Source organism: Malaya genurostris, chromosome 3, assembly GCF_030247185.1.
Source record: "Malaya genurostris strain Urasoe2022 chromosome 3, Malgen_1.1, whole genome shotgun sequence".
Taxonomy (NCBI): domain Eukaryota; kingdom Metazoa; phylum Arthropoda; class Insecta; order Diptera; family Culicidae; genus Malaya; species Malaya genurostris.
This window is the reverse complement of record NC_080572.1, coordinates 304,449,200-304,476,469: the sequence shown is the minus strand read 5'-3', so window position 1 is coordinate 304,476,469 and position 27,270 is coordinate 304,449,200. Positions and strand designations below refer to the sequence as shown.

The following is a 27,270-nucleotide window of genomic DNA, read 5'->3' as shown; positions in this document are numbered from 1 at the left end:
CAAACTAGGAGTTTACTCCAAGACTACTTTAGCCTAATTTATATACTTCGAATAACTTTCACAGAGAAAACCAGGGCACAGAAATCAGAATCTAAACGAATCGGCTCAAGTGTCACGTTTCCCTGGCTATATGAAGATTTGTAGCTCTCATAGCAATGCAACAAGCCCAAGGTTAAAAAAACGTAAAGACTCCCTTTCCGTTCAACCGACGCCATTTTCAGTCTATTCAGGAAACTTAAGAAACTAAAGATTCTTGCAAATCGTTAAAAACCAATTCCAAATATTCTTACGAACCGCGAAAAAGCTCCAAAACTTACTAGTTTGAGAATGTTCATCCAGGCTCCTGGTAATGATGGAATTTTTAATTTTTTTATCAAAATCTTCCCAAACAAATGCTGTGCATTTTCTTACTTTCATCGGAGAACCATCCATTTTACTTTACTAATAAACTTTTTGACAAAATTACCCTATTAAGAATGAGGTCTCATATAAATGAGAATTATATTTTTATACAGGAGCAGTTTAGATTTAGTCTCGAGCATTCAACTACTCATCAACTACCTAGTAGTCAAAACCACACATACTTAGGTTGAAATTTTAGATTTTATGGTTCCATTGGTTGCTATGAAATTTTTGACGGATCTGGCTTTAGGTTCCGGAATTATAGGGAGAATATAGCTGAAAATTTCAAACCGTCATTTAAAATGACGAGAGAAAATACGAAATCATTTTTAAAACTGATCTTATATACAGAGTTTCTAGGTTAAGTGCCATACAAATTTACTTGCCTATTCCGATACCGGAAATAGTACACAGTGTACAAATCCATTACCGGTACCATTATTAAAAAATCACGATATCATGAAACTACTCTTCTCACATCATAAAAAAGCTGATTCCCCATAAAAAAATAATTCATTCCTCATGAAATAATTGTGCATAAACTACTATGACTACCGATTGGAGTAGTTATGAAGCAAGTTAAGAATATTTCATACGCTTTTTGCTTCGCCGTTTAAAGTGACAGTATAATTTTTTTTAACAATTTCCACCCTGTAATTTTGGAGCCGGATGTCCGGATGATCCGGATGAAATTTACGAATTCAATATGGGACCACAGCTGAAACAGCAGATGTAAAATCGCAAGATTTCGTATTCGATTATGCGGGACGTGTGCACTAGCCAGTTTTGCGTTCATTACTTTAGTTGGGATTGATTTCGTATTTGAGAATTTACAAAAAGGAACATATTTCACATCGCAGTCTAGTATTACGTCTGGTTGTGTGTATATGGGTCACAGAATATAGAGTCGTAAATTTCAGGACCCACCACAAAAATTGGGCTTATTTTTTTTCTAGTATCAGAGAGCTCTAATCTTCCATCAATGCCATATTTTAATATAGGTACATTTCAACAACAAAGGATGGCGGTTCAATGCATACGGCGCTGGTCTTACAAGCCATTTGTCATATGTTCGAGCCCCGACCTGGAAGTAGTACTAGTCATGCAATGATTCTGTACACAGATAAAAATGTTTTGTGAATTTTAATCTATTATTATGATCATATTTGGAGCAGACAATTAAACGTAAAGTTACTTTATAATTCTGTAGGTTTAAATATATTTTAATCGCAAAAGTAAGCGTTAATTGAAAGACGCAGTTCTATTGATTGAAAATTTAATGGAATCCAATTTAATTTTGCATCGATCACAGTTTTCAATCTAACTTTCGTTTCAACCCATGTCTGTTCCATGTCACTACTGATTTACATGTCGTGTAAATTTCATAATTTCTTTCTGTGTACGCTAAGAATCGGCTGCGAGGTCTGTTGAAACAGAAAGGCCAAATTCTACAAAAGGAATGTAAAGCCTAGACTTTGCTTGAAATTTCAACAACATATGTGCGTGCTTAAAAAAACTTGTTTGAAATTATGATGTTTAAAGCAGTGCACAGTGGGGTCAAAAACGATCAAAAACGCGAATTTGCTCAATAATTTTATTAAAACCTAAGCAAATATTTTCACAGATAGTATATCTTATGCAAAAATATACTATCATTACATTACTTTGAAGACTAACTGCAAAACTCTGAAAAAATGAATTCGACTAATTTATGTTCATAAGTTTGATAAATGGATTGTTTTTTTATAAGACCGGCCGCAAATACCTGTATTCTTTTTTACCCCAAATCATTTTCTTCCGTGAATTTACAGATAAAAGTTCTAATGATCGGTGTTTGGACCAATTATGGCTAAACAAGACAGTTCTATGTTTCACATATAACCTCAAAAAATAGTTAACAGAGAGTCTCCATGATCGCATGAATCGTTCTACATCGTTTTACCCCAATTTTCCCACAAATATAATTTTAGGTTGATTTCAGATTTACAATCCCGAAGCAGATCCAATATGACCTACCAATATTGGTTCATGTTACGTACAAAACATCTGTGATCCAATTAAACACAATGGGAATGACAGTACTAGTCTTTCTAAATACGTGGAATCGATTTTACTGACCATTTTAAACAAAAAAAAACCGCCACCTATTGAGAGTAAGACCAACATCCTTCGAAGTTAGTCCGATATTCTACCCAGACAACCTTAGAGTTAGTATAGAATGTAAATTTAGGGTTAATTTAATGATATGTTTCATTTCTGTATCCTGAAGCTTTCGAGTGTTTCTGGCTCACAGTAAAAAGAGAAAAATACAAACGCCTCGGAAGCTCTTTACACGGCTCACTGCAACTGTCGCAAGATTTAACTGTAGTTGACTTCAATTTACATGGCTGTGAGTTTGTCTCTTAAAGTTCCGTGACATTTGTTGAAAGGCCTCAGTCTAAATCGGGACCATCAAATATTCTAAATGGTTTGGAATCAGCGATTCCAGATCGAGCGCGCTGAATTTCCGTATTCCATCTAGTATCGGGTTGGTCATAGAGGAAAAAAACAGTATAAATCCGTATAGCTTATTTTACATTTATTATATTTTTTTTATGTAAGAATGAGTTTTTGGTGTTCAAACGATTTTTTTATTATTTAACAAGAAACAAAAAATATTCCAGATTAAATTAGCACTCATTGAAGTACCTGAACACAAAAGGAAAAAACATCCATGTCGAAAAAAGAAGTTTCAACAGCCAAATGTCTTATAATTATATGAAACGTCAAGATTTTGTATTATCTGGTTTTTTTTTAAACTCGACTTTGAGACTTGGAAAATTTTTATGATTTCTCAAATGTTTGTTAGCTGAAACTCTTAGAATTGCATTAAACGTGGAGATCTGATGTTATGAGAATTTTATGTAATGCTAGGGTAACCGACAACAAACAATAATGTCGATTTCGGAGACTTTAAAACTTTTTCAACTCCCATCGAGTCGAATTTTTCCAAGACAACAAAAAATTGTGAAATGACACTATATCTCGACGTTTCAGATAATTGTAAGGTATTTGGCATCAAATACTTTTTTGTTTTTTATTTTGGAGATCTTAAAATAAGTTCCAGAAAGCCGATTAAAAAACTGTTTTTCGGGATGACACTAAATCTCGACGTTTCATTCAATTCTAAGACTGTAGGCATTAAAAAACATTTTTTTTTCCATACTGGATATTTCATGTACATCCCTAGCCCCCTCCCCCAACCCCAACCTTTTCAAACTTTGACCACCGGACGGTTCCTCTTACCCATACCTGACTCAGCTCAAATTTCAAAATTAAACTTTTGAGCACTACCGCTCAACGAGATCAGAGATGACCCTGAAATATTGGCACCTTAATAATTAATATATAGAAGCTGCAACAATCTGTCGAGAAGAGAGAGCAATTGAAGGAAAATAAGAAGCATGAGTGTATTGTATGAAAGGAATACACAAAACTTCAACTTGAGCAGAAGTGATGATGAGCTCACTTCGTCCGTGTCCCTTGTCGCCATTTCTTTTTTCAAGTAGCGATTTGTCAGTAATGCTATCATTCTCCATCAGTTCATATCTCATTGCTAACTAAAATTGTGTTGTAATTTTATCATCAACTGCATATTTGCTGTCGTATGTACGCGAAAGTGATGACATTGTAAGGGAACACGTATCCACCGGGTGACGCCAATCGAGTCCATACATTTTCTAACTTAACAGAGTGTTTTGATGCTTGGTTTAGTGTTTATATGACCAACTAGGGATCTCTCAATGAAATACCAATGTAATAAGGAAGAACGAATTAGTTAGTCTGAGCAGGATTCGCTGGTTTGTCGAGTATGTAACTAAAATAAATGACAATGAATTTTAAAAAAATTTCGATTGAACGAACTTATTGTGATGTAGAGAAATATGTGAGAATATTTAGCGCAGTTTCATACTTTGAAATGTCACATTTGCAGGAGATTTTCTTTTACCAATTTTGACTACCAGGGTTTCTTAGTGTTTCAATTTGGTAGTTTCTATTAAACTTTCCCTTCATTCAACATACGTGTTAAAAATATGTATTCTTAATATTTCGAGAGAACTCTTTCTTATCAATTTCTTTTAGTATCTAAGAATTGTTCTATTTTACTAAGTTAATTTTCTTTTTGCATATTATTTCTAATCTTCAGTTTTACAATTTGATTGATAAAAAACATCCCACGCGAAAATTAATTAAAATTACTATATTAGGAATGAAATAAATCTGCCTCACTGCCTTTATGATATATTGAATGAATAAAAACGTAAATATTTGATCTGATTAATCATTTCTTTCTTGATAACAGGTTATAGATCTTCAGTTAGATTACTTCACACTACTACAAGAAAAACCAAGGATTTTTTTTCCGGCAGCCAGCTTCCCAGATAAACTTATTTGAATATATTGGTAGTAGGTAGTAGGTTTCAAAATAGTTTTTCATCGCGCTTTATGTTAATTTTTGGTTCAACAATAGTTCGATCTTCGATATACTATGAATTACTATGAATTAGGTATTGACAAAAGTAGAAAAATTGACAGATGAATGATGTGCCAGATCTCCTGATAGCCGACTGTCTGTAGTTTTACTAGTTCTAGAAGTTTGTCGTTCCCTACACCTTATTTTCTATTGAGATCGTTTTGTTTATCAAGACATATTCCAGATCTTTTCCCATTGATGTGATACTCGTGGAGATGCAGTGGTACCTGCTGTCTCTAGAAACAACGAGTACCGGACTAATATTCCTTCCCTTCCTTAGTAGTACAGCCGGTATCGTTATTAAACATATAATGAAAAGTTTTGAGTGGGTGGGTATGCACAGTGAAAATGATTTGCTTCTTCCAAGTATTATCATTTTCAGTTCAGCTCAACTGAGTTCAACTTGCGCAGGTTTTCAATGATTTAACCTAATGAGATTTGTCGGTCGAAATCGGTTCGAGCCGATTGATCACGTTCCTCTATCATGACATTATAAAGCAAGAAAAACTTTCCGTAATATTACATTGGTGGAAAAAACAACGACTTTCTTAAAAATCTGTATAAAATCAGTATGTTTTGCAAAATCCGTATGAAATTCAGTAATTTTTTCCAATGTACTTGAAAATCAGTAGAATACTGAAAAATCCGTATATCTTGTAACCCTGTTTGGAATGGGAAACAATTATTACTTTAGCTTTAGACGCATAAACTATTTGAAAAACTAACAACACCGGCGAATATTCATGCAATAACTCATGCGGATTGATAAAAAAAGGTATCATATTACTGCAACGTGGATTAAGAACGTTTTTAATCATGATACAATGCAATGAATTTTTATCTGTGTAGCCACAAATTCTAAAATTAAACTTGCATCAATTTCGCATATTACCGGTAATTTGAAAGGCCTTAGTACAACACTAAATGGATTAAAGCAGGTTGTTTTTTTTTCAAGAAGACTTACTTTTGGTGAAAGAACACCAATTGCTAGTGCTTATATAAAACTATTAGATTATTAGATAGCCTGGGAGAAAGACGGTGGCGCAGGTGGCAACCAATCGCTGCTCAATAGTGGGGAAACGTGGTTTACGTGCAAACGCGTTATGCAGGTGTAGCTAACAATACGAGCGAATCGTGGTTTTTAGGACCGCGTGTCGCTGTCTCCGACCGTCTAGAAACGCTCGAGGGACGCACTCTCCACTCACGATCGTTTTATTTCTTTCCAGCGTGCCGATCGCCACAACCTCCTAGGCTAGTATGCCGTGCAGGACAGTGTGAACCGTTTGTTAGTATTAAATATGGTGTGTATAGAACTGGTTTGTTACAACAGCACTAAAGAGATTACTAATAAGTTTCGAGTGAGCGATTGCATCGTCGCGAATTCGACCCTCCGATCTTCGGAATAGATCAGTTCTCCGCGGTGTTATATTTGCGTAACGTGTATAGAAGAATGTACTAAAAAAAAAAACAAAATGCTTCTTTCCGCATTTATGGTGGAAACGTTAACCGTCCTCGTGGAACCTCCACCTGGAATTAGTGGAATGTCCAACAGGCACCAGTTACCGTTGGGGAAAATCCAACCGCAGGCAAACATTGGCGTGTTTATGTTTTTGTTTATGTTCTGTGCAATCGAAGTGGTCTTCATTAAGTTCATTTCGTACATCACCCAGACTGGAATCGCTACGGATACTAATGCAACTACGAGAGGAACACAAACTCAGACGGTGGACATCGGAGCGGAGCTCAACAACAACAACAACAACAACCATGTTCCCGTGGAAAATATAGTCGATCCTGTGGGACGATCAAGTCGACAGATCCAAGTCGTAACGGGCTGATGATCATGATGCTGATAATATGTACATAAAACAACGAGACAATTGAAGGGACTGAACAAAAAACTGTACATCGCACACATTATTGCCTCAGTTGGGTTCAATGAGATAATGGTAGGCATTCAGGACTAGTGATTTGTGTTAATGGCCAACTTGGAATTACGTTGGCAATCTTGTATGGTTTGCTTTCTGGTGTATCACGCGTAATACATTCGTTTAAAGTTATACCAAATGTGTGGAAATAAACAAAAATCCCACATAGTAATGAGAAAAATAAAGCAACATTCAATAAAAATATAATCCTATAAGTTGATCATATACTTTACTTCGGGTTTTCGGTGAGTTACTCACATGCTTGCCGTTTTCTATGTAAATTTTGATGAAATATATCCATACGGTAGAAAACTGAACAATTTACTCGTTTTTGTGTTGTGGAAAATATTAAAATATTTATTTTAAGGACACATGCAGGAATAGCACCAGAGTACGAAACTTATAATGACTTCATATTCTAGTTTAGCCGGTTTTGCAGCAGTGCACTGTTTTGTAGAGTATCGTCTTCATAAATGTTCAACATTGATTATTTGTTTTCATTTGCTCTGTTTATTTAGTTGAATTAAGAAAAAAAAAACACTAGTACATCGCAACTCAAATTGAACCCTTGCTATATTACCAGAAAAAGAAATGTTTAGACTTCCCCCCATTGCTCTTCTATTGCTACTTTTGTCTTTAATAATTGAATTTCCATAAAACACAGGAAGACTGAATGGGGCTGGAACTATTTTCACTTCCTTTCGCTTACTGTACCTTGTAGGCATACATAAACGCTATTACCCTTTGAACACATTCTAATTAGGAATCGCCAACGAACAGTAGAAAGAACATTGCTACTGAACAGGAAGAGAAATTGAAGCCACTTCTACAAAAAAAAATGCGTACTGGTGGCTTCAGTTCAACGGACGGCTCGTTAACTTCGCGGATTTCTCCCGTTATTTTGCAACTTGGCTTTTCGAATTCATGATCTATAAGAGTATTTTTTTTTTGTTTTAATAATCATTGTATGCTCATAAAACCGTTAATATTTTTTCATTGATTTCAGTATTATACCTTTAAGTACGCTACAGTTGAAACTAGTCTACTTCTACAATCAAACGACTTCGAAAAGCTTACATAAATATTCCGAAATTCAAAACTTTTCTAGAGCACATAATTCTTCATCTAGCGTTTAGTTGTTAGTTCCGTTTATCCAAATGACACACATGGATTGTTAATATCACAAAACAATACAAAAAATCAAGGTTTCACAATGCTTTGTTCTGGGCTTCCTCAATCGAATCGCACTCATTCACACGTTTATCCGAATGGTCAGTTTATTGTGGCCAAGCTGAACAAAGTTCTATCATCAACTGACAAATTGTGTAATTCTTCGCACATTTCCACTCCAGGAAAATGAAGTCGAGTGTCCAAAGCCAACACACCTTCATCACAGGTGAAATGTGTGCGGGAGTAAAATGGTTAGAAACGATCCCATACAGAGACCATTGCATGAGTGGAATAAAATAATCAGCAAAATATAAAACAATAATGAAAACATTACAAAAGCAGAGGGTGATCAGTGAATCGTGACAATATGAGAGAAGTTTACCGGTACCCACCAACGCAAACGAACTTGTTACAAATACATTACTGTTACAAAACACCTTACGGTAAGAAGAGTAGCATTGAGATACGAAAAGTACATTTAAAAAGTGTCGGTCTTCTTTCTTCGCGATTTATTTCTTATGCAATAGTTTATTGCGAAATGTTAACCTTCCTCAAGAAGACTTCGAGGAAAATACCTGCAGGCCAGTGGCGTACATTAAAGGCCTATTGAAGCCACAGATCGCTCAAGTCTCACACATTCTCTCTGCCATTCACCTGGACCAGCAGTGGCTAGATCATCTGGTCACATATTTCGTCCAACCGCTGCTCACAATCACCAACATGATCGCTATGATGTTTTTATTTCCGTTTTTAGTCACACTTACCAGGTTGCATGACCGAATCCATGATCGGCGCTCACCTGCAGTTAGTACGCGGCAAAACGGTGAAGTAATCATTCGCCTTCTTCACACTGCATTCTATACAGACTGTGGCTTTCATGCCGAAACTTGTCTGAGTGAGACATGCCTAGGGGTAACAAGCAGCGATCGAGGGATGTTCAAAATGTTTTCGACGGCTGACAATGATTTTTGTCAAATCTAGGAGCCGCTATCGTACAAATTCGTTAACGAGCGAAAAGATAAAGCTTGCTTCATTTAGAATTGGAACAAAGACAATTGCCTGTATTTCAGTTATTTATTATTGTATTCAAGATCTTTTTTTATACAAATGTAGCGTTTTCTTCATACTTTTATGGAAAAATACGGATAAATTATTCGTCACGGTTTTGAAGAAATTCTCGAATTTTTCCTGTAACACGGCTCAGTAGGCGGCGCACACCTTCTTCGTCCATCGTTTTAGCTATCTTATTCCACCAGGTCGTCATCTGATTGATGTCTTTGACAACGTTTCCCTTTGCCTTGAGTCTCCTCTTCATGATTGCCCAGTATTTCTCAATAGGGCGGAACTGGGGGCAGTTGAGTGGGTTAAGGTTTTTCGGAACAAACTGGACCACTTTCTCTGCATACCATTCTTAAACGGCTTTGCTGTAATGACAGCTTGCCAAATCTGGCCAAAACATTACAGGATGGTCGTGGGATCGAATGAACGGCAAAATTCGTTTTTGGAGACACTCTTTTTGGTATATCGAAAGTTCAAATTACCCTTTTTTAAATATTGTGTCTATTAACTTTGACATGAACGCTGGATTCGTTCAAGAATTGTATCAAAAGGCCTTTCATTCGTCGAGCCACTACATCGTTTTGCTTAGTATTCAGTCCTGAGAATCAATATTCTGTTCTAGCGGAGTGAACATGAGCAGTGATTATACCAGTATTCTTCTTATCGTTAAAGCCAATGTACAAAACAGCAGATCTCACAACTAATGGTACGGTACTCTTAACAATCCTTCACTCCAATTATTTACCGATAATAATAACTGAAGCTATCATCTTTGAATCTGCACTGAACAAATTACCGACAAAAAGAAGGAATGTTTCGCAATAATCGAAAGAGAAAGTAAACAAAGAGAATCTCTCATTGTTACATTCGTCGTTTTGAACATTTCATACATAAATGTCTTGAATATGTGCATCCTAAGCAGACCGTTTTGAAGTAAACCACTCTTGAAAACTTACCCGAATCGGCTGAACAAACTTCAGCATGCTAAATGCAAGGATCTGAACTCATTATTTCAACAGCAGAATCCTATCATTGATACGTAAAAAAAATCGTTATATTATTTGATTTGTTCAACTCACGCCCACGATGGCCAACATTATTCATCTAACTACACCTACTGGTAAAAGATATTAGAACTTTTGTTTCTGCTTACGGTATAGCTAAAACCGTCATGTGCATTCTACCATGAGGTCATTTGGCAAGTAATGATTTTGATACCCTATTAGGCACGTGTTTCCAAATGACGAATCAATCATGCATGTAAAATCTCCACCCAAAACTACTCGTTGCGCGCCAAACGATTTTCCAACGATCTAGTATTCTTTTCTTCAACGGCGAAATACTGAGCATCTCCTTGCGCGCCAAACATCAATTGTAGATCTAGCAATCATTTGCAATTTTTTTAACGGAAAATTCCATTTTCCATACAAAATAATTTAATGGATTTTTCCAGTTTTCCGGCAAGTTTTGCATTTTTTTTATGTACGAACCCGGCGGCGGTAGAAACTAATCAAACAAAAAAAAGAATCATGTAAATCCGTCCATCCGTTCTCAAGTGATGCGATTACAAAGAATGATCTCTGCATTTATATATATATATAGATAAAATAAACATTCCAGTTAAAGCTCAAATCATAGATTCATTGATTCCTACAATTTTGTTGGCGGTAGAAGCCTATCGCTTAGAAATGGAATAAACAGGCATATGCGAATATTTCAAATTGGAATTATCTTGAACGTATTGTGCTGAACAAGAGATTTCATAATATTTCTAAAGGATGTTGGTAGCATGAAAATTCAAATATGAAATTTTGCCACCCGCATACGCATGGCTGCCAGACGGCTTACTAAACGCTGCCAGCTGGAAAAATATAGCTGGCAAACATTCTGGTGACCGACTGCCTCACCGCTGGCAGTTATACAACTCAAACGATACAACCGTATCCACCAGAATTTTTCCACATTGAAATCTTTGACATTTTCAGCGAAGGTGAGAAGATAAAAACGCTCGGCTAACTTAGATACAGGCGACATTGTTTTGTCAAATAGGATTTGACAACCGTCACTGAATCAATTTTGGTAGCCGTCTGGTGGCCATGGCTGCCCAGGTAGCCAAAACGCTATGCGGGCACGTGCGAGATAAGCATAGCATGCTTAGATGGGACCGCTATGCGAATAAAGCTTGCTTCATTTAGAATTGGAACAAACTTTTGCTCATATTGTGGCGCTCCTGGTGGACGGATTTGGAAGCTCTTGGCACCCACGTGTCGGGAATTTTGTCAGCTTCACGTATGATTTTTGACATTCCGAAAATCGACTGTACTTTGTAAACAATCAACATGGAAGTCGAAAGAAGGAAAAAAAATTGTGCACAGTTATTTGGAAAATCCATTGTGGTCTGCATTTAGGCTAGCTAAACAGCTGAATTTGCCCAGAAATACCGTATGGCGCGTTATCAAACGGTGTAAGGAAACATTGACGACGATTCGGAAGCCTCAAGCCGATCGTCGGAGTCGAACTGACGACCGGAAATTGCGTGGTAAGATTTTGAAGACGATTAAGAGGAATCCTAATCTGTCGGGCCGTGATTTGGCCAGAAAATTCGGTGCTGCCCATAGTACCGTGAGGAGAACTCGACTCCGGGAAGGAATCAGGTCGTATCGAGCTAGCAAACAGCCAAATCGGACAATGAAACAGAATAGTGTGGTCAAAATTCGTGCTCGGAAACTATATGACCAGGTGCTGACCAAGTTCAACGGGTGTCTTCTGATGGACGATGAAACCTGTGTCAAGGCTGACTTCGGTCAAGTCCCAGGTCAAAAATTTTACTTGGCAACGGCCCGGGGGATGTTCCAGCCAAATTTAAATTTGTTTTTGCCGAAAAATTTGCAAGAAAATTTATGATTTGGCCGGGCATTTGCAACTGCGGCAAAAAACGAAAGTTTTCGTTACAAATAAGACAATGACATCGTCCAAGAATTTTTCATTTTATCGCTAATTCGTTAATTGGAAATTTATCCTGTCATTATAGTGGTTTTCAGCTGGTCATAGAATGCGACGGAATCGTCGCATGATTGCGAAATAATGAGCGTCAGAACCACTGATGCCAGGTTTGCAGATTGGTATGTAAATTTGCAATTTCGTTTGTTAGTAGACTTTGTAATTAAGACTTTTTTGCAGATTTTCGAAATTTTTAGAAACAATCGTCCATTTTAATGACTTTTGCTATTACTGTAGGGTTTTCGTTTGATTTTTTGTCATACTTCTAAATATTGAGGTCGCATAGGACCATTTCTAATACGCAGACGCCTAAAATTTCACCTGGCATCGCTGCCAGAAAATTGGACAGTTGTTTTAACCCCTTCGCTGTCTGTTGTATTGAAATTAACTAGAATTAGAGGCAAAAGAGAAATTAATCGGCTGTTGCATTGAGGCCAATTGCATTTTCAACTGGTAAAATTCCTTAGCGACAATTGTTATTTCATTGTTCATCGAAAGCATCAAAAAATGTATATCTGTCAAAGACGACCACCTTTTTAGAGTAGACAAATAGCACAATCGATTAAAGCACGAGGTTTTGAAAACCAAGGCGTCGATTATTACAAAATATAAATTAAAAGGGAACATACTAAGCACAAAATAATCATTATGTACGATTCAGACGATCAGTCTTCTTTTGTCACAGTCAATCTCCGTCACCGGCACCGTCAACATTAATTACATGCATTGTTATGGAGCCATTCACACGTAACGTCACCGTCACGGAACGTCTTGACGGACGGAACGTGTGAACGTTCCGGTAAAGAAAGTATTAAACTAATTTTGACGGAAGCTGCCGTTCCGGTGACGGTGACGAAAGGATGCGGATCGTCAGAATCGTATATTATGTAAAATAAATAGCACACGCTTAAAAAATCCGTGCAAGTTGTAGCCGTAATCTGCCACTTACGCATTATCAATATGAAATAATTATGACTGAAGTTTTCTTAATAATAAATAAAAAATTTAGTTGTTGTAACGGTCAATTTAAAAAATATTTTTTTCTGGCTTGTGGTCTCGAAGGGGTTGAATCGATGCGAATGACAGTTTCGCTATCTTTGCGGCATTTTGTCGCTATCTTATCGCATCGCAATCTTTTCTAGCCGACAGTGAAAATCACTATATCATGCTACGAACATTCATCAAACACGACTAAGTAATATCACTAGCGGTGAAGCAGGTTATGGACAACCGTTCAAAACCAATTTATTACTTTCGATAATCCCTAAGGATTTGCTATTAAATTTTTAAAAATTTAAAGTATTTATCTTAGTCATCTCTTTTCCATCCATCTGTTTATTTGTTTATTTGTTTATTTAGGAGCAAGAGAAAAGCCCGCTGAAGCTGAGATTTTCATTCTCCTTCTCCCGCAAGCATAAAACCTTTCATCTTTTGTATTAACAGATAACATTTGTCCAAATGATACATAACGAAATCTTAGATTAAACTTATTTAAACTACAAAGCTAACTAACAACTATTGATATCGTCTAATTATCTTAATAAAACTAGCGGGAAAAGATTCGAAGAAAACAGGTTTTAATGGAGTTACGAGATAAATTGAGATCAAATTCATCAGAGCAAGTATTGAATACGCGAAACATATTCGAAAACGGTTCATTGAAACCATAGTTAGTTCTAGCACGAGGAATTCTGAGAAAGGGATTAAACCGCAGATTACGCTGACGAATGTCAAAACTTAGCTGTTGTGGGAGATCTGAACAATCAATTCGAGATTGGATGAGGTCCGCGACGAAAACAGCTTTCAGTGTATCACGGCGGACAGTTAGTAAATCGAGGTGTACGAGTCTACATCGATTTTCGTTGCTTGAAAGATTCAATGGATCTCTCCAGGGCAGGCGACGCAGAGCAAAACGAATGAACTTGCGCTGGACAGCTTCAATGCGCAGCTTATCAGTTTGGTAATATGGTGCCCAAACAACGACAGCATACTCCAGTGTAGAGCGAACTAGAGCGCAATATAACGATTTCAGGCAGTATGTGTTATTGAAATTTTTTGAGATGCGAAAGATGAATCCTAGCATCTTTAATGCCTTAGAGAGGGTATATTCTATGTGACCTTTGAAACTAAGTTTTGAATCCAATAACACTCCTAGATACTTAATTGATGTCTCCCGTTTTAGTACAGCTTGCGAAATAGTGTATTCATACATGGTCGTGGTTCGTTTACGAGAGAAGGAGATAACGGAGCATTTAGAGGCATTCATAACCATTCTGTTGACGTTGCACCAGTTAGAAAATACATCCAACTGTGACTGCAAGAAATTTGAGTCTTTCGGATCTTTGATGAGATGAAACAGCTTGAAATCGTCGACGAATGTTTGCTTCATACATTGCAATGCGAAATTCAGATCATTTAGATATAGTAGAAATATGAATGGTCCTAGATGGCTTCCCTGAGGAACGCCAGAGCTCACTATGAATGATGGAGTAGCACAGTCGCAAATTTTCACGGTCGTACTACGACCAGTCAGATATGATTCAATCCAATCCATCATCCCATATGCCAAACCTTTAGTTTGAGATAAATCTACAATCTCTGTTTAATACACTGACTCGAAGGATGAGATGGCAATCGGTGCGTTTGTTTAGTTTTTGCGTAACAATCGGTACGGTTTTGAGATGGCAATCGGTGCGTTTGTTTAGTTTTTGCGTATATATATAAATGCAGAGATCATTCTTTGTAATCGCATCACGTAAGAACGGATGGACGGATTTACATGATTCTTTTTTGTTTGATCAGTTTTTACTCCCACCGGGTTCGTACACCAAAAAAAAAAAATAAATTACGAAAACTTGCCTAAAAAGTAGGAAAAATCCATAAAGTTTTTTTGTATGGATAATGGAATTTTCCATTGAAAAAGTCGCCAATGATTGCTAGATCATCGATAGGTGTTGGGCACATAACGAGTTGCATAAGTGTTTGGCAGCCGAAAAAAAGAATACTAGATCGCTAGAAAATCTAGTCGACAAAAGGGCCAAACTGCAGATAAGAACCTCTCTTTGTTTACTTTCTCTTTCATTATTACGGAGCCATTATTGCAAATTCAATATAAATATACAATATAAATCGAAAGCTTGTAGTTTTACCTTGAAAGTTTTGCGAAGAGTAAAGTGTCAAATATAAAATCAGTTCCGTAAACCGCGAAAGAAAAAGTAAACAAAGAGAAACACTCATTTGCAGTCATTACTGAACATTCAAAAGAAGACAGTCACAATTGTTTTTGAGTTTTACTTAAGATTCGTTCTATGACTCAAATTTTTTCCATTGCTATGAATCTATCGAGAAGAGTCTGTATACTGATAACTTAAAACCATTATTTATAAGATCTGCTGTTCCTGTTCAATACATTGGCACAAATAATAATACTAGTACTGGTACACTGATTGCTTATTTTCGCCTCACTGTAACATAAGTATTGCACTATTTGCACATTGATTCTCTGGTCTCTCATTGCGATTCTTAGAGCGGCGACTTGATCCGAGAATCATTGGATCGCAAAGTACGTCCATTAATCGACTGAGCCATGGAAGCACGCATCAGCGTTTCTTACACATAAATTCAAGCAATTGCACTTGCTAGCAGAAAAGAAATAACATTCGGAACCAGTAAAACTCAGGCTTATCCAGAATTAGGTCATTACTAATGGAATTTTCCGTCATTTGACAAATTAGGTCTTAATGATTTACATCATATGTTGGATTAGATTCCCTGTAAAATTCAAAATTTGTGTGTGTGAGTATATTTAAATGAATTCATTGTTTATTATCAGGTTAAAGAACAGTATATTGAATGCCACTGTCATTTGAATTTTTTAACGTCCAGCAATTTATCATTCCATTGCTTTATTTTTAATAGAACATTAATCTGACACAATTCGTAACATCGATTCACTAGGACTTTGTTATGGTATTAGACTAGCGGTGAGAGAGAAGAGAAGTAAAAAAAAGAATTTTCCTCCTGTTGATCTAAAATGATTTAACATTCGGGTTGAAAAGTCCTATTGCGTCTGAAAATGCAATGACGACTCAGTCACGAGAGCAGCCATTGAAAATTTGAGAAATCAATTTGAATAAGAGAAACCGTTATTCCGATCCTGTAAACTTAGGAACGGCTTCGTATTCAACAGAAGAGAAGATAAATAATATTACGACCATTTGAATCTCGGCTGGTCAAATCTCGGCAAAATTTTGCCGAGATTCGGGAAAAAAGGTAAGTGTGTATGTTACATGCGCGACGTCTAACAGCGAGTATTCTTGTACCGCGAACGACATTCCCCGTCGAGACAACCACGGAAGTTAAACACACCATTCGACCTACTCTCCTATGAACTGACAGCCGAGATGAGTAAACAGAAATAAGAGAGAAGAAGACAAAGTTAGAAAAAAAGGTTCACGTTCTGTCTGGAAAAATTATTGATTATTATTGATATTATTGATATAACTAAAGCTACATATAATCGCTATTTAGAATAACTTCATAGTGGTAAGAATTAATTATACAACTGTGCAGTGAATTATATCTAAAATTAATACTATTTAGGATTCGAAACTAAAAATAGCAAAGTTAAAACTTAACCTAATCGCGTGAATTAAAACTTAAAGGTTAAGGTAAAATTTGTAAAATTGATCAATCTAATACTAAAAAAGTAAAATTAGTTCTTTCTGAAGGTTCAAGTATCGAGTTCCAGACAGTTTCTTTGATAAATTGTTGGTCGGTAGCGAAAAGACACTGCAGTAAGTCGACTTTATTATTAAAAATGAACCCACTTTAAATCATTCTCATTCTTTTAGAAATTTGTAAATCTACCATTAAAGTTTTCACAAAGCAGAAACACCCTTTTTCTTTATCGCCAACAAATTACAAATTTTGCATTATCATGACAAGCCGAAAGTCTACGAAAGGTAGTTCGACAAATGTTGATGACGTAGCTACGGGTTTCAGCAACATGAACCATCCGGAAACAGCAATTTCTTCGGAGATGGTGGGACAAATGGAGAAAGCTTCTAAACCAAATTCGACAGGTCAGGTAGAGGCAATACCACGTCAGGTAATCCAGCTTCAAAGCGAGTCCCATTCGAAGGTCGCAGTTGTTTCCCTTCCTAGCCAACAGGTAACCACTAGTAGAACGGAGAGTTATAGAACTGGTACAGTTCCTAAATTACAAAAGGCGCAAAATAGTGCGAATAATAAGAATAAAGCCAATGATGTAGTTGTCACGCGTAACTTACGCCCCCGCGTTCGCGAAAATAGAGTCAGTAGCTGTAAATTATGCGAAAATTTCGATAACGATAACATGGTACAATGCGATTTATGTGATAGTTGGTACCATTTTAGTTGCGTCGACGTGAGTGAGTCAATTGCCGAAGTAAGCTGGTCGTGTCCGGGATGTGCAAAAGTGATAAGTGCAAATGTGACGAATGTGCAAACCCCCAGTGCGATGATACATCTAACTAGTGAACCTGTGAATCGAAGATTAACAAATGTTCAAATACTAGATAATCCACCCCCCAACGCTGTTGTTTCGTTAAGATCGTCTGGTACTACAAGCAAAAGTAGTGCTTCCAGAAGGAAAACCGAATTGCTGTTGAAAAGACTGGAAGAAGAAAGAGTAATCCAGATGCAGTATTTGGAACGGAAATACAAGCTATTGCAGGACCTGGAAAGCGAGAAATCTTCTGTAGCTAGCGATTTGGAATCCTTTGCAGACAATATGTCAAAGGTGCAGCAATGGATGGAAGATACGGGAATACACGGCAACGACTCGGGACTCGTCGATTTATATCCAGAGGAAGACCCCGAGACAAGTCATCAGCAAGAAAGTCATAATCATCCTGGGTTACGTGCAGAGCCACCGAAAGGGCTCATTGGCGGGGAAGGCCAAGGTCGAAACTACTCACAAAGACCAGTTCATAACTGTGTTAATCTCCAGAATTATCTCAAGCATAGAAACGCTGGCAATCCGAGGCAAAATGTCGAACCAAGAGTGACCTTCACTGGAACAGGGAGATGCGTGTCTACGAGGCCCGGAGTCTCGAACCAATTTACAGAACCGGATCCATACAATCAGTATCTGTACAATCGTACCGAATCACATCGCTATTCTACAAACCCGAGAGAAACCGGAACGTTTACTGGCGGCTTAGATTTCATCCCCAGACAAGGATCGACGCCGGTCCGTCAGACACTATCGAGAGTAACTGAGCCGGCGGTATCGAATGAAGATGGAGAAATGGTGTACTCGCTAAATCGAAGCCAGTTAGCCGCTAGACAGGCTGTGTCGAAAGATCTTCCGGACTTTGGTGGAAATCCGGAGGACTGGCCACTTTTCTACTCGATATTTAACTCGTCTACTCAACTTTGCGGATTCACGAATGAAGAGAATATGCTCAGACTGCGTAAATGCCTAAAAGGCAAGGCATTGGAAGCTGTGAAATGTCGCTTGTTGCATCCTTCGAATGTGCATGGGGTAATGCAAACTCTGAAGATGCTATACGGAAGACCCGAAGCTATTATCCAAGGAATCGTCAGAAAAATTCGAGCGCTCCCTCCACCGAGTATAGAGAAGCTGGATACTGTAATCCACTTTGCGCTTAACGTCGAGAATCTCGTAGCAACGGTCGAAGCATGCGAAATCAAGGACTTCATGTACAACGCATCCTTGAAGTATGAATTAATGGAAAGATTACCACCGACGCTAAAGTTGGATTGGGCGAAACATTCTCGTAACAATCCTACTCCCAATCTGTTGGAATTCAGTTCGTGGTTACGTTCAATCGCAGAAGACGCTAGCTCTGTTTCGATTTTCATCGGCAGCGAAAACCGTTCAAGAGTTGGCAAGAAAGACAGTTACCTGAACGTTCACTCTAGGGAGGACACTTCACCTTCTAATAAACCGTTAAACTCGCAGGATAACAGTAGATGCCCGGGGTCGAAAGAGCTTATGAAAGTATGCGTTTGTTGCAAAGGGAGTTGTTCAAACTTGGGCCAGTGTAAACGATTCAATGAACTCAGTAGCGACTCCAGATGGGCGGTCACACGAGAGTTCAAAGTGTGTCGAAAATGTTTACGAAAACACTACGGCCCGTGTAAGCAAAATAAGGCATGTGGAGTAAATGGTTGCTCTTTCCTGCACCATTCGCTCCTACACAGCGATAGAAAGTCATCCACCGATGAAATTTCTACAGATACCGCACAATCTGGGAGAAGTCAACGGGCAAACACGAGCTGTAACGTCCACCAGGGACAGTCTGAAGTCTTACTTCGAATTATTCCGGTATTTCTGCATGGCCCATCGAAGACACTGCGTGCCTATGCTTTCCTGGACGACGGTTCGGAACTCACGCTAATGGAACAAAGTTTAGCTGATGAACTAGGAGTGAAAGGACCCGCAAAAACGTTGTGCTTGCGATGGACCGGTGGTACTACAAGAACGGAAGACGTTTCGCAGAAGGTGACCTGCCAGATCTCAAGTATAGCAAATCCTTCTAAGAAATTCCCGCTGTCCAACGTACATACTGTTGGAAACCTACAGCTTCGACCGCAGACGCTGATAGTACCAGAAATGAAGCAAAAATACCGCTATTTGGCTGACCTACCTATAGAGTCATATCAAGAAATTAGTCCTCGTATTCTTATTGGATTGGATCACGCAAGTTTGAGTAACATAAGGAAATGTCGTGAAGGAACGCCTAATGAACCAATAGCCGTTAAGACTAGACTAGGATGGACCGTCTACGGCTGCTGCAAAACGAAGGCTACTTATGGTTACGTAAATCATCACACCGCACAACTATGCCAATGTAGAGGTAAGGCAGATGAGGACCTGAACGAGATTATGAAACAGTACTTCTCGTTGGAAGGGCTCGGAGTTAGTACACCGAACAAACTCTTACTATCTAACGAAGATCAAAGGGCAGGCGAGTTGCTGGAAACATTAACCAGGCGCATGAATGGAAGATATGAATCTGGACTCTTATGGAAATACGAAAGCGTTAGGCTTCCTGACAGTAAAACAATGGCATTAAGGCGCTGGGAATGCCTTAATCGGCGGTTGTTGAAAGATCGTGATCTAGCTCAAGTGATTAATTCAACTATCAGTGACTATCTCGTAAAAGGTTATATCAGAAAACTCACTGTCGAAGAACTCACGACCCCGCAAAGCCATATATGGTATCTTCCTATGTTTCCGGTAGTAAATCCCAACAAACCTGGTAAGACGAGACTCGTCTGGGACGCAGCCGCAAAATCTTATGGAGTATCTCTGAACTCCGTACTTCTGAAAGGACCTGACCTTCTGACATCCTTAATATCAGTGCTGATTCGTTTTCGTGAGTTTCGTATGGCGGTTTCCGGGGACATTCGGGAAATGTATCATCAAATCCTGATGAGGCCAGCAGATCAACACTGTCAGCGTTTTTTTTGGAAAGAGAAGGAAACGGACACAAATCCAAGCACGTATATCATGCAAGTGCTGTCATTCGGAGCGTGTTGCTCGCCAAGCATTGCGCAATATGTAAAGAATATGCATGCGAAACGCTACGAGCACGATTACCCAGATGCCGTAGATGCGATCATTCATCAGCATTATGTTGATGATATGCTGATCAGTGCAGAAAGTGAGGAGAAGGCGATACAGTTGGCAACTGATGTAAAAATGATCCATAGGTCTGGAGGATTTGAAATGAGAAATTGGGTGTCAAACTCATCGAGGATCGTAACCGCGCTGAACGGTGAGAAAACCGAAGAGAAAACCATGAATATCGGGCAGATTGGAACCACAGAAAAGGTTCTCGGCATGTGGTGGGATACATCGGCAGACTGCTTCACGTACAAATTATCCACACGACACGACCCCGATCTGCTGGCTGGAAGAAAATGTCCTACAAAGCGTGAAGTTTTACGGACCCTCATGATGATTTTCGACCCGCTCGGCTTGATCAGCCAGTTTACAATGTTTCTACGATCGCTTCTTCAAGAGATATGGAGAGCATCCGTCGACTGGGATGAGCAAATCCATGCTCAACAGTTTGAGAAATGGCTCAAATGGCTGCATGCACTTCCTAGAGTTGCGGATCTTAAGATTCCTCGATGCTATCGCATCGCAACAACGGCAAATGAAAGTAATATCGTTGAAATGCACACCTTTGTAGATGCAAGCGAAAATGGATTTGCAGCAGTTATCTATCTCCGTTTCGAGGAAGGAAACACTGTAGAATGCGCCCTCGCCGGAGCAAAAACAAGAGTTTCACCGCTGAAATTCCTTTCAATTCCGCGATCAGAATTGCAGGCAGCTGTCATCGGAGTAAGACTAGCAGACACAATCCAACGGTCTCTTTCTAAAAACATCCTGAAACGCTTCTTCTGGACAGATTCCAGAGATGTCCTGTGCTGGATTCAATCGGATCATCGACGCTATAGTCAGTACGTGGGAGCACGAATAAGCGAAATATTAGAAACGACGAACATTCAAGATTGGTGTTGGATATCAACGAAACTTAATGTTGCGGATGAAGGAACCAAATGGAAAACCATTCCAGATCTCAGCAGCACTAGTAGGTGGTTTCGTGGACCCGATTTTCTCTGGAAATGCAAAGAAGAATGGCCAGCGAAATTATCATCAGTTGGAGTCACCGACACCGAACTTCGACCGCACCTTCAAATTCATCTGAAGGTCCAGGAACCAGTTATTGATGTAGATAGGTTTAGCCAATGGTCCACTCTTCTGAGAACAACAGCATACGTAATGAGAGCCGTTAGGAACTTCCAATGTACCACACGAAGGATCCCTATAACCGGCGGACCACTCACACGAGACGAGTTAGTTGAAGCCGAGGCCTACCTGTACCGGACTGCTCAACGAAGCACGTACAACCGAGAAGTCTCCATCACGTCCGTAAGTCAACAGGAACAATCACCATCGAAAATCAGCAAAACTAGTCCTCTTTATGGCTTATATCTATTCCTGGACGAAAACGGCGTTCTAAGGAATCGTGGGCGAGCGAATGGTTGCAAATTCATTGATAGATCTGTCGCTAATCCGGTTGTACTTCCACGGAAACACAGCGTAACCAAGCTCATAGTGATGGACGTCCATAGAAAACTACTGCATCGAAACCATGCGACAATAATAAACGAGCTTAAGCAACGCTACTACATTCCTCGATTAAAGGTTGTTTACAAATCAGTGCGAAATGAATGTCAACTCTGCAAGAACGAACTCGCTCGTCCACACGCACCTATGATGAGCGATCTACCTCCAGCACGTTTAGCTGCCTACAGTCGTCCTTTCTGTCACATGGGGGTGGATTACTTCGGCCCAATGATAGTACGTATCGGTCGTCGCACAGAAAAGCGCTGGGGTGTTCTAGTCACTTGTCTTACTGTACGTGCCATCCATTTAGAAGTCGCTCACTCGCTAACAGCTGACTCCTGCATAATGGCTCTACGCAACGTAATCGCTAGGAGGGGAATTCCAATTACCATATACAGCGATCGTGGGACTAACTTTGTGGGTGCAAACAAAGAACTCAAAATGGCTTTAGAGGAGTTGAATCATGATAAAATTGTGGCAGAGTTAACGACATCACACACGACGTGGAGTTTTATCCCTCCTTTATCACCACATATGGGAGGTGCATGGGAAAGGCTTATTCAAACGGTCAAACAAAACTTGAACAAACTGCTTCCAAGCCACTTACCAAATGATGAAACTTTGAGAAATATGCTGATAGAGGTGGAATATATCGTTAACTCGAGACCATTGACAGATATCCCTCTCGATGACGATCAATCTCCAGTACTAACACCCAACCACTTCATAACTGGAACGTCCAATGGGTTGCCTCCGTGGACTTGCTTCAATGATAATCCGTTGGCGTTGAAGCAAAGTTGGCGCTTATCACAGGCAATGGCAAACCAGTTCTGGAAACAGTGGATCCATGACTACCTCCCCACAATAACTCGCAGAACGAAATGGTTTACGAAAGTGAAGCCAATCGAGATCAACGACATCGTAATAATCGTCGACATGAGGCTCCCGTGCAATAGCTGGCCCAAAGGACGCATAATAGCCACCAAAGTAGCTCCGGACGGCCAGGTGAGAATGGCTACAGTTCAAACAGCTCACGGTATCTTCGAGCGACCAGCCGTTAAACTCGCCGTATTAGACGTTGGCGTAAATGGGAATGCTGCTCAGACGAAGCCTAAGCGCATTGAAGGGGGGAGTGTTACATGCGCGACGTCTAACAGCGAGTATTCTTGTACCGCGAACGACATTCCCCGTCGAGACAACCACGGAAGTTAAACACACCATTCGACCTACTCTCCTATGAACTGACAGCCGAGATGAGTAAACAGAAATAAGAGAGAAGAAGACAAAGTTAGAAAAAAAGGTTCACGTTCTGTCTGGAAAAATTATTGATTATTATTGATATTATTGATATAACTAAAGCTACATATAATCGCTATTTAGAATAACTTCATAGTGGTAAGAATTAATTATACAACTGTGCAGTGAATTATATCTAAAATTAATACTATTTAGGATTCGAAACTAAAAATAGCAAAGTTAAAACTTAACCTAATCGCGTGAATTAAAACTTAAAGGTTAAGGTAAAATTTGTAAAATTGATCAATCTAATACTAAAAAAGTAAAATTAGTTCTTTCTGAAGGTTCAAGTATCGAGTTCCAGACAGTTTCTTTGATAAATTGTTGGTCGGTAGCGAAAAGACACTGCAGTAAGTCGACTTTATTATTAAAAATGAACCCACTTTAAATCATTCTCATTCTTTTAGAAATTTGTAAATCTACCATTAAAGTTTTCACAAAGCAGAAACACCCTTTTTCTTTATCGCCAACAGTGTAATTTCATCAAACAAACACTTTTCACGAAACTGTGTTGATTTCGCACTTGGCAACAGGGGTTTGAGCAAACCTGATATAAAAACCAGGTTTGAAACTAACTCGATTTTCAGTTTACCAACGATAAAGCTAGGTTCGAAACTGGCTTCAAACAAACGGTTTGACAGCAGTTAGAGTGTAAGCTGGGTTAGGTTTGGCATCAAGTGAAAACGACATAATACTATACGAACTAGATTATTTTCATGAACCTACCTAAAGTATCGATGACTTTGAATGATTAAATATACGCTGCCAACAGCTCCGATCAGCAAAGAAAGGCCGACTCCCGGGGTGAATTTTAATTCGTTGAACATGATGTCGTCGTTTTGGATTATGCTCAGGTGGAAACAAATTTTAAACATTCACTAAATTCAGCAAAGCGGTCAATTAAAATACAGTTCATTCACATTTCTTCAAACTATAATTGAAGTAGTGCATGTAGTGAGGCAACATTATTTTAACTTTCTTTTACCTAAAGACATCTTTCTTTTTTCGAAATGTTAGTTTGGATGGCATTAGAAAAAAATAGATACTTTCTTGCTATTCCTTTCTTACGCTTACTCAAACTTACTGAAATAAAAGATTTTGTGAATAAACTGTTCGGTGTTTTCGCGACTTGAGTTTCACTCGCAATATAATTAGCACTATACGAAGTTTAGAGATTAAAGAAAGAATAGAATACTTTAAACAATCTAATTTCCCGTACTATTTCATTGTTTAGATATTCTTATCTTACACTTTCACAAACAGCAGATCACCAGTTTATTGCCCCAACTGATCTGAAGGATCAATATTGGAGTAATAGCTTGCTTAATTGTCTACGCCGGAACTGCTTATAGCCATTCAAAAAACGCGAATCAATAGTTGTTTTCACTACTAGGCTTGTCACTCGCAGAACTTGCTAATCACTTCACCCGGAGTTTCCATTGGTCACTGTTGATCACAGTTGATCTACTAATTGGCAATGCTCGCCAAGGCGATTTACTTCCATTAGAGACAATCTACGGAAACGAAAATGTGTCGTCTCGAAATCATATTCACTCGCACTGACACTGATCAGCTCGAAAAGTGCACCAATTTTGCAGGTTTTGGTTTAACAATCGCAGTAAGATATGGATAACTGGACGAATTGTTGGCTGTTATCACTCTGGCTGGAATTCGTCGCATTCTCGCCGCTATCAGAATTTGTCACATGTTCAACTAAACACCCCATCTCTTGTATAAATCACCCACGCTGTCACCGTGTAGTTTCTACATTCATACTTATTTCATATTGGGACCTTGTTTTCCAAAAGATTGCGGATGGACAATAACTGTAGTTTGAACTTAGAATGAGCTACTTCACTGAACGGATGTATGCAAACCAGTAATTCTCACGTACCAGGTAATCAAACTTGTAGTACAATGTTTACATTGACCAACACACTCCTGCAGATAAATACAAATATAACTGGTGTGTGATAGGTGTGATAAAGTCCATGAGCCGTTTAGCTCTAGGACGACGTCATGCAGTGAACTGAATTATAAAGATTGATTTGATTCTCGCGCTTTTGAGATAATTAAATGTTTTGGCACATTCATAAAAATAGATTCTAAGATTTCGATTTTGGTTCGGTTCATAAACCGAACATAAATATGTAAATATTTCTGAAAGTGCATAAGGGTAGTAAACTTCCAAACTTTTTGCATCTAGGGTTCAATTAAAACTGTTTCTGCGTTTTTAATCGCATAGCAGGGGAGCATTTCTTATTTTACATGATGACTTTTCACTTCTGATGACGATTTTGTGGTTGCAGGAACGAGTTATAGCGGCCCACGAAGAGGTCATGCCAAATGATTAGGCAAACCGGTGTGCCACTAGAAGCATTATGCAATCTAATGCATTGATTAAAATCATTCCGTTTCGTTTCAATTCTACATTTATTTACAGAATATTACGAGTAAGCAAAATTGGACCCACAAAGTCTTGGTGCGCACACAAAATCGGTTGTTGATATTTCAATTAGTGTCATGTGCCGAGGAACGATTAGTGCTAGTTTAAAGTAACTAAAAAAACTGCTCTACGTCAAGCGACAAGACACAAGTCTGATCAGCTAAAGTTCGTACGCTCGGATCCATGACGAATTCTCAGAGTCATTAAGATCGTAACAACTAGCCATCCAATCACTGGCAATCCGGTGTGAAATCATTTAAAATAGATAGGCTGTATGCTGTTCATTTGATGCCCATACTGAATTTAGCATATGGTTCGAAATAGTGGAGCACATGGAGCAAGTAGGCTTACCTAAATTTACACACAAAAAAACTCGTTTCGCGCCAAACGATTTATTTAAAACTCTAGTATTCATTTTTTGCCCTTTCGGTGGGCAAGCATTTAATAACTCGATACGCGTCAAACAATGAAGATCTAGCATGCATTCAGTGAAAAATTTCCGATTCCATACAAAACAATGTTTTAGATTTTCTCCATTTTTCCGATGGATTTTTCTTTTTACATATATGCTATATTGTAAAGAAAGTCAAGGCGGATACCATAAAAAAAAGAATTCTGTAAATCCGTGTCGGCTTGACTTATTTTCGCAAAATTTGTTTTAAATGGTACGGTATTCCTGAATTTCATCCCGATCCGAATTCCGGTTCCGACATTACAGAGTTACTATAAAAAATTTCAAACTTTCATATAAAGCGCGCATATAATAAAAATCGATCACAAATATATTTTATGTTGTTGATTCAAAAGTAACATGAGCGCAGGATTTCGTTCGTTCAATTCGCTTAAGGTGGTCAGCCAGTGCGACGTCCACAAATCTCCAAAACCGGTACAACCGGTTCGAGACTGGTATCCATTTTTGAGTCTATAGTCACAATATCCGGTCGTTAATCGAAAACCGGGAATCAAAAAAGTCGACATCAATTTGTTTGGCCGTCTACTAACAATGACAATCGATTGGAATAGTTTTGAGACAAGTTTAGAAATTAGTTTACGTGTTTTACTTACCGCTTTTTGTAACGGTATAAACCTATATATATATAAAAATGGATGTAAGTTTGTGTGTTTGTAACGCCATAACTTCGGAACTACTGAACGGATTGCCACCAAACTTGGCACAGGTACTACTCGCATTTCAGAGATGATTTAGAGAGCATTTCTATAGGGGAGGGAGCGTAGCAAGTGTAATTAATAGGAGGGAGTCATGAAAAAATTCATATAACTTGACGACAATCGACACGTTTTG

General features: G+C 38.5%; 1 protein-coding gene across 6 annotated transcripts in view; it reads right to left on the bottom strand.

Moving 5' to 3' along the window:
- LOC131436309 (uncharacterized) overlaps positions 1-27,270 on the bottom strand; it is a 131,914-nt gene that overhangs the window by 91,641 nt on the left and 13,003 nt on the right. For 3 of the 6 annotated variants that reach the window (XM_058604966.1, XM_058604964.1, XM_058604967.1), the window contains exon 1: positions 24,248-24,494. The exons of 1 other annotated variant lie outside the window; for it this stretch is intronic. In XM_058604966.1, the coding sequence (XP_058460949.1) occupies positions 24,248-24,396 (149 nt within the window). In that variant the 5' untranslated portion in view covers positions 24,397-24,494. Of the gene's footprint in view, positions 1-7,920; positions 8,124-24,247; positions 24,495-27,270 lie in introns of those variants that run through there. 2 more of the 6 variants (XM_058604969.1, XM_058604970.1) reach the window with 2 other exon arrangements.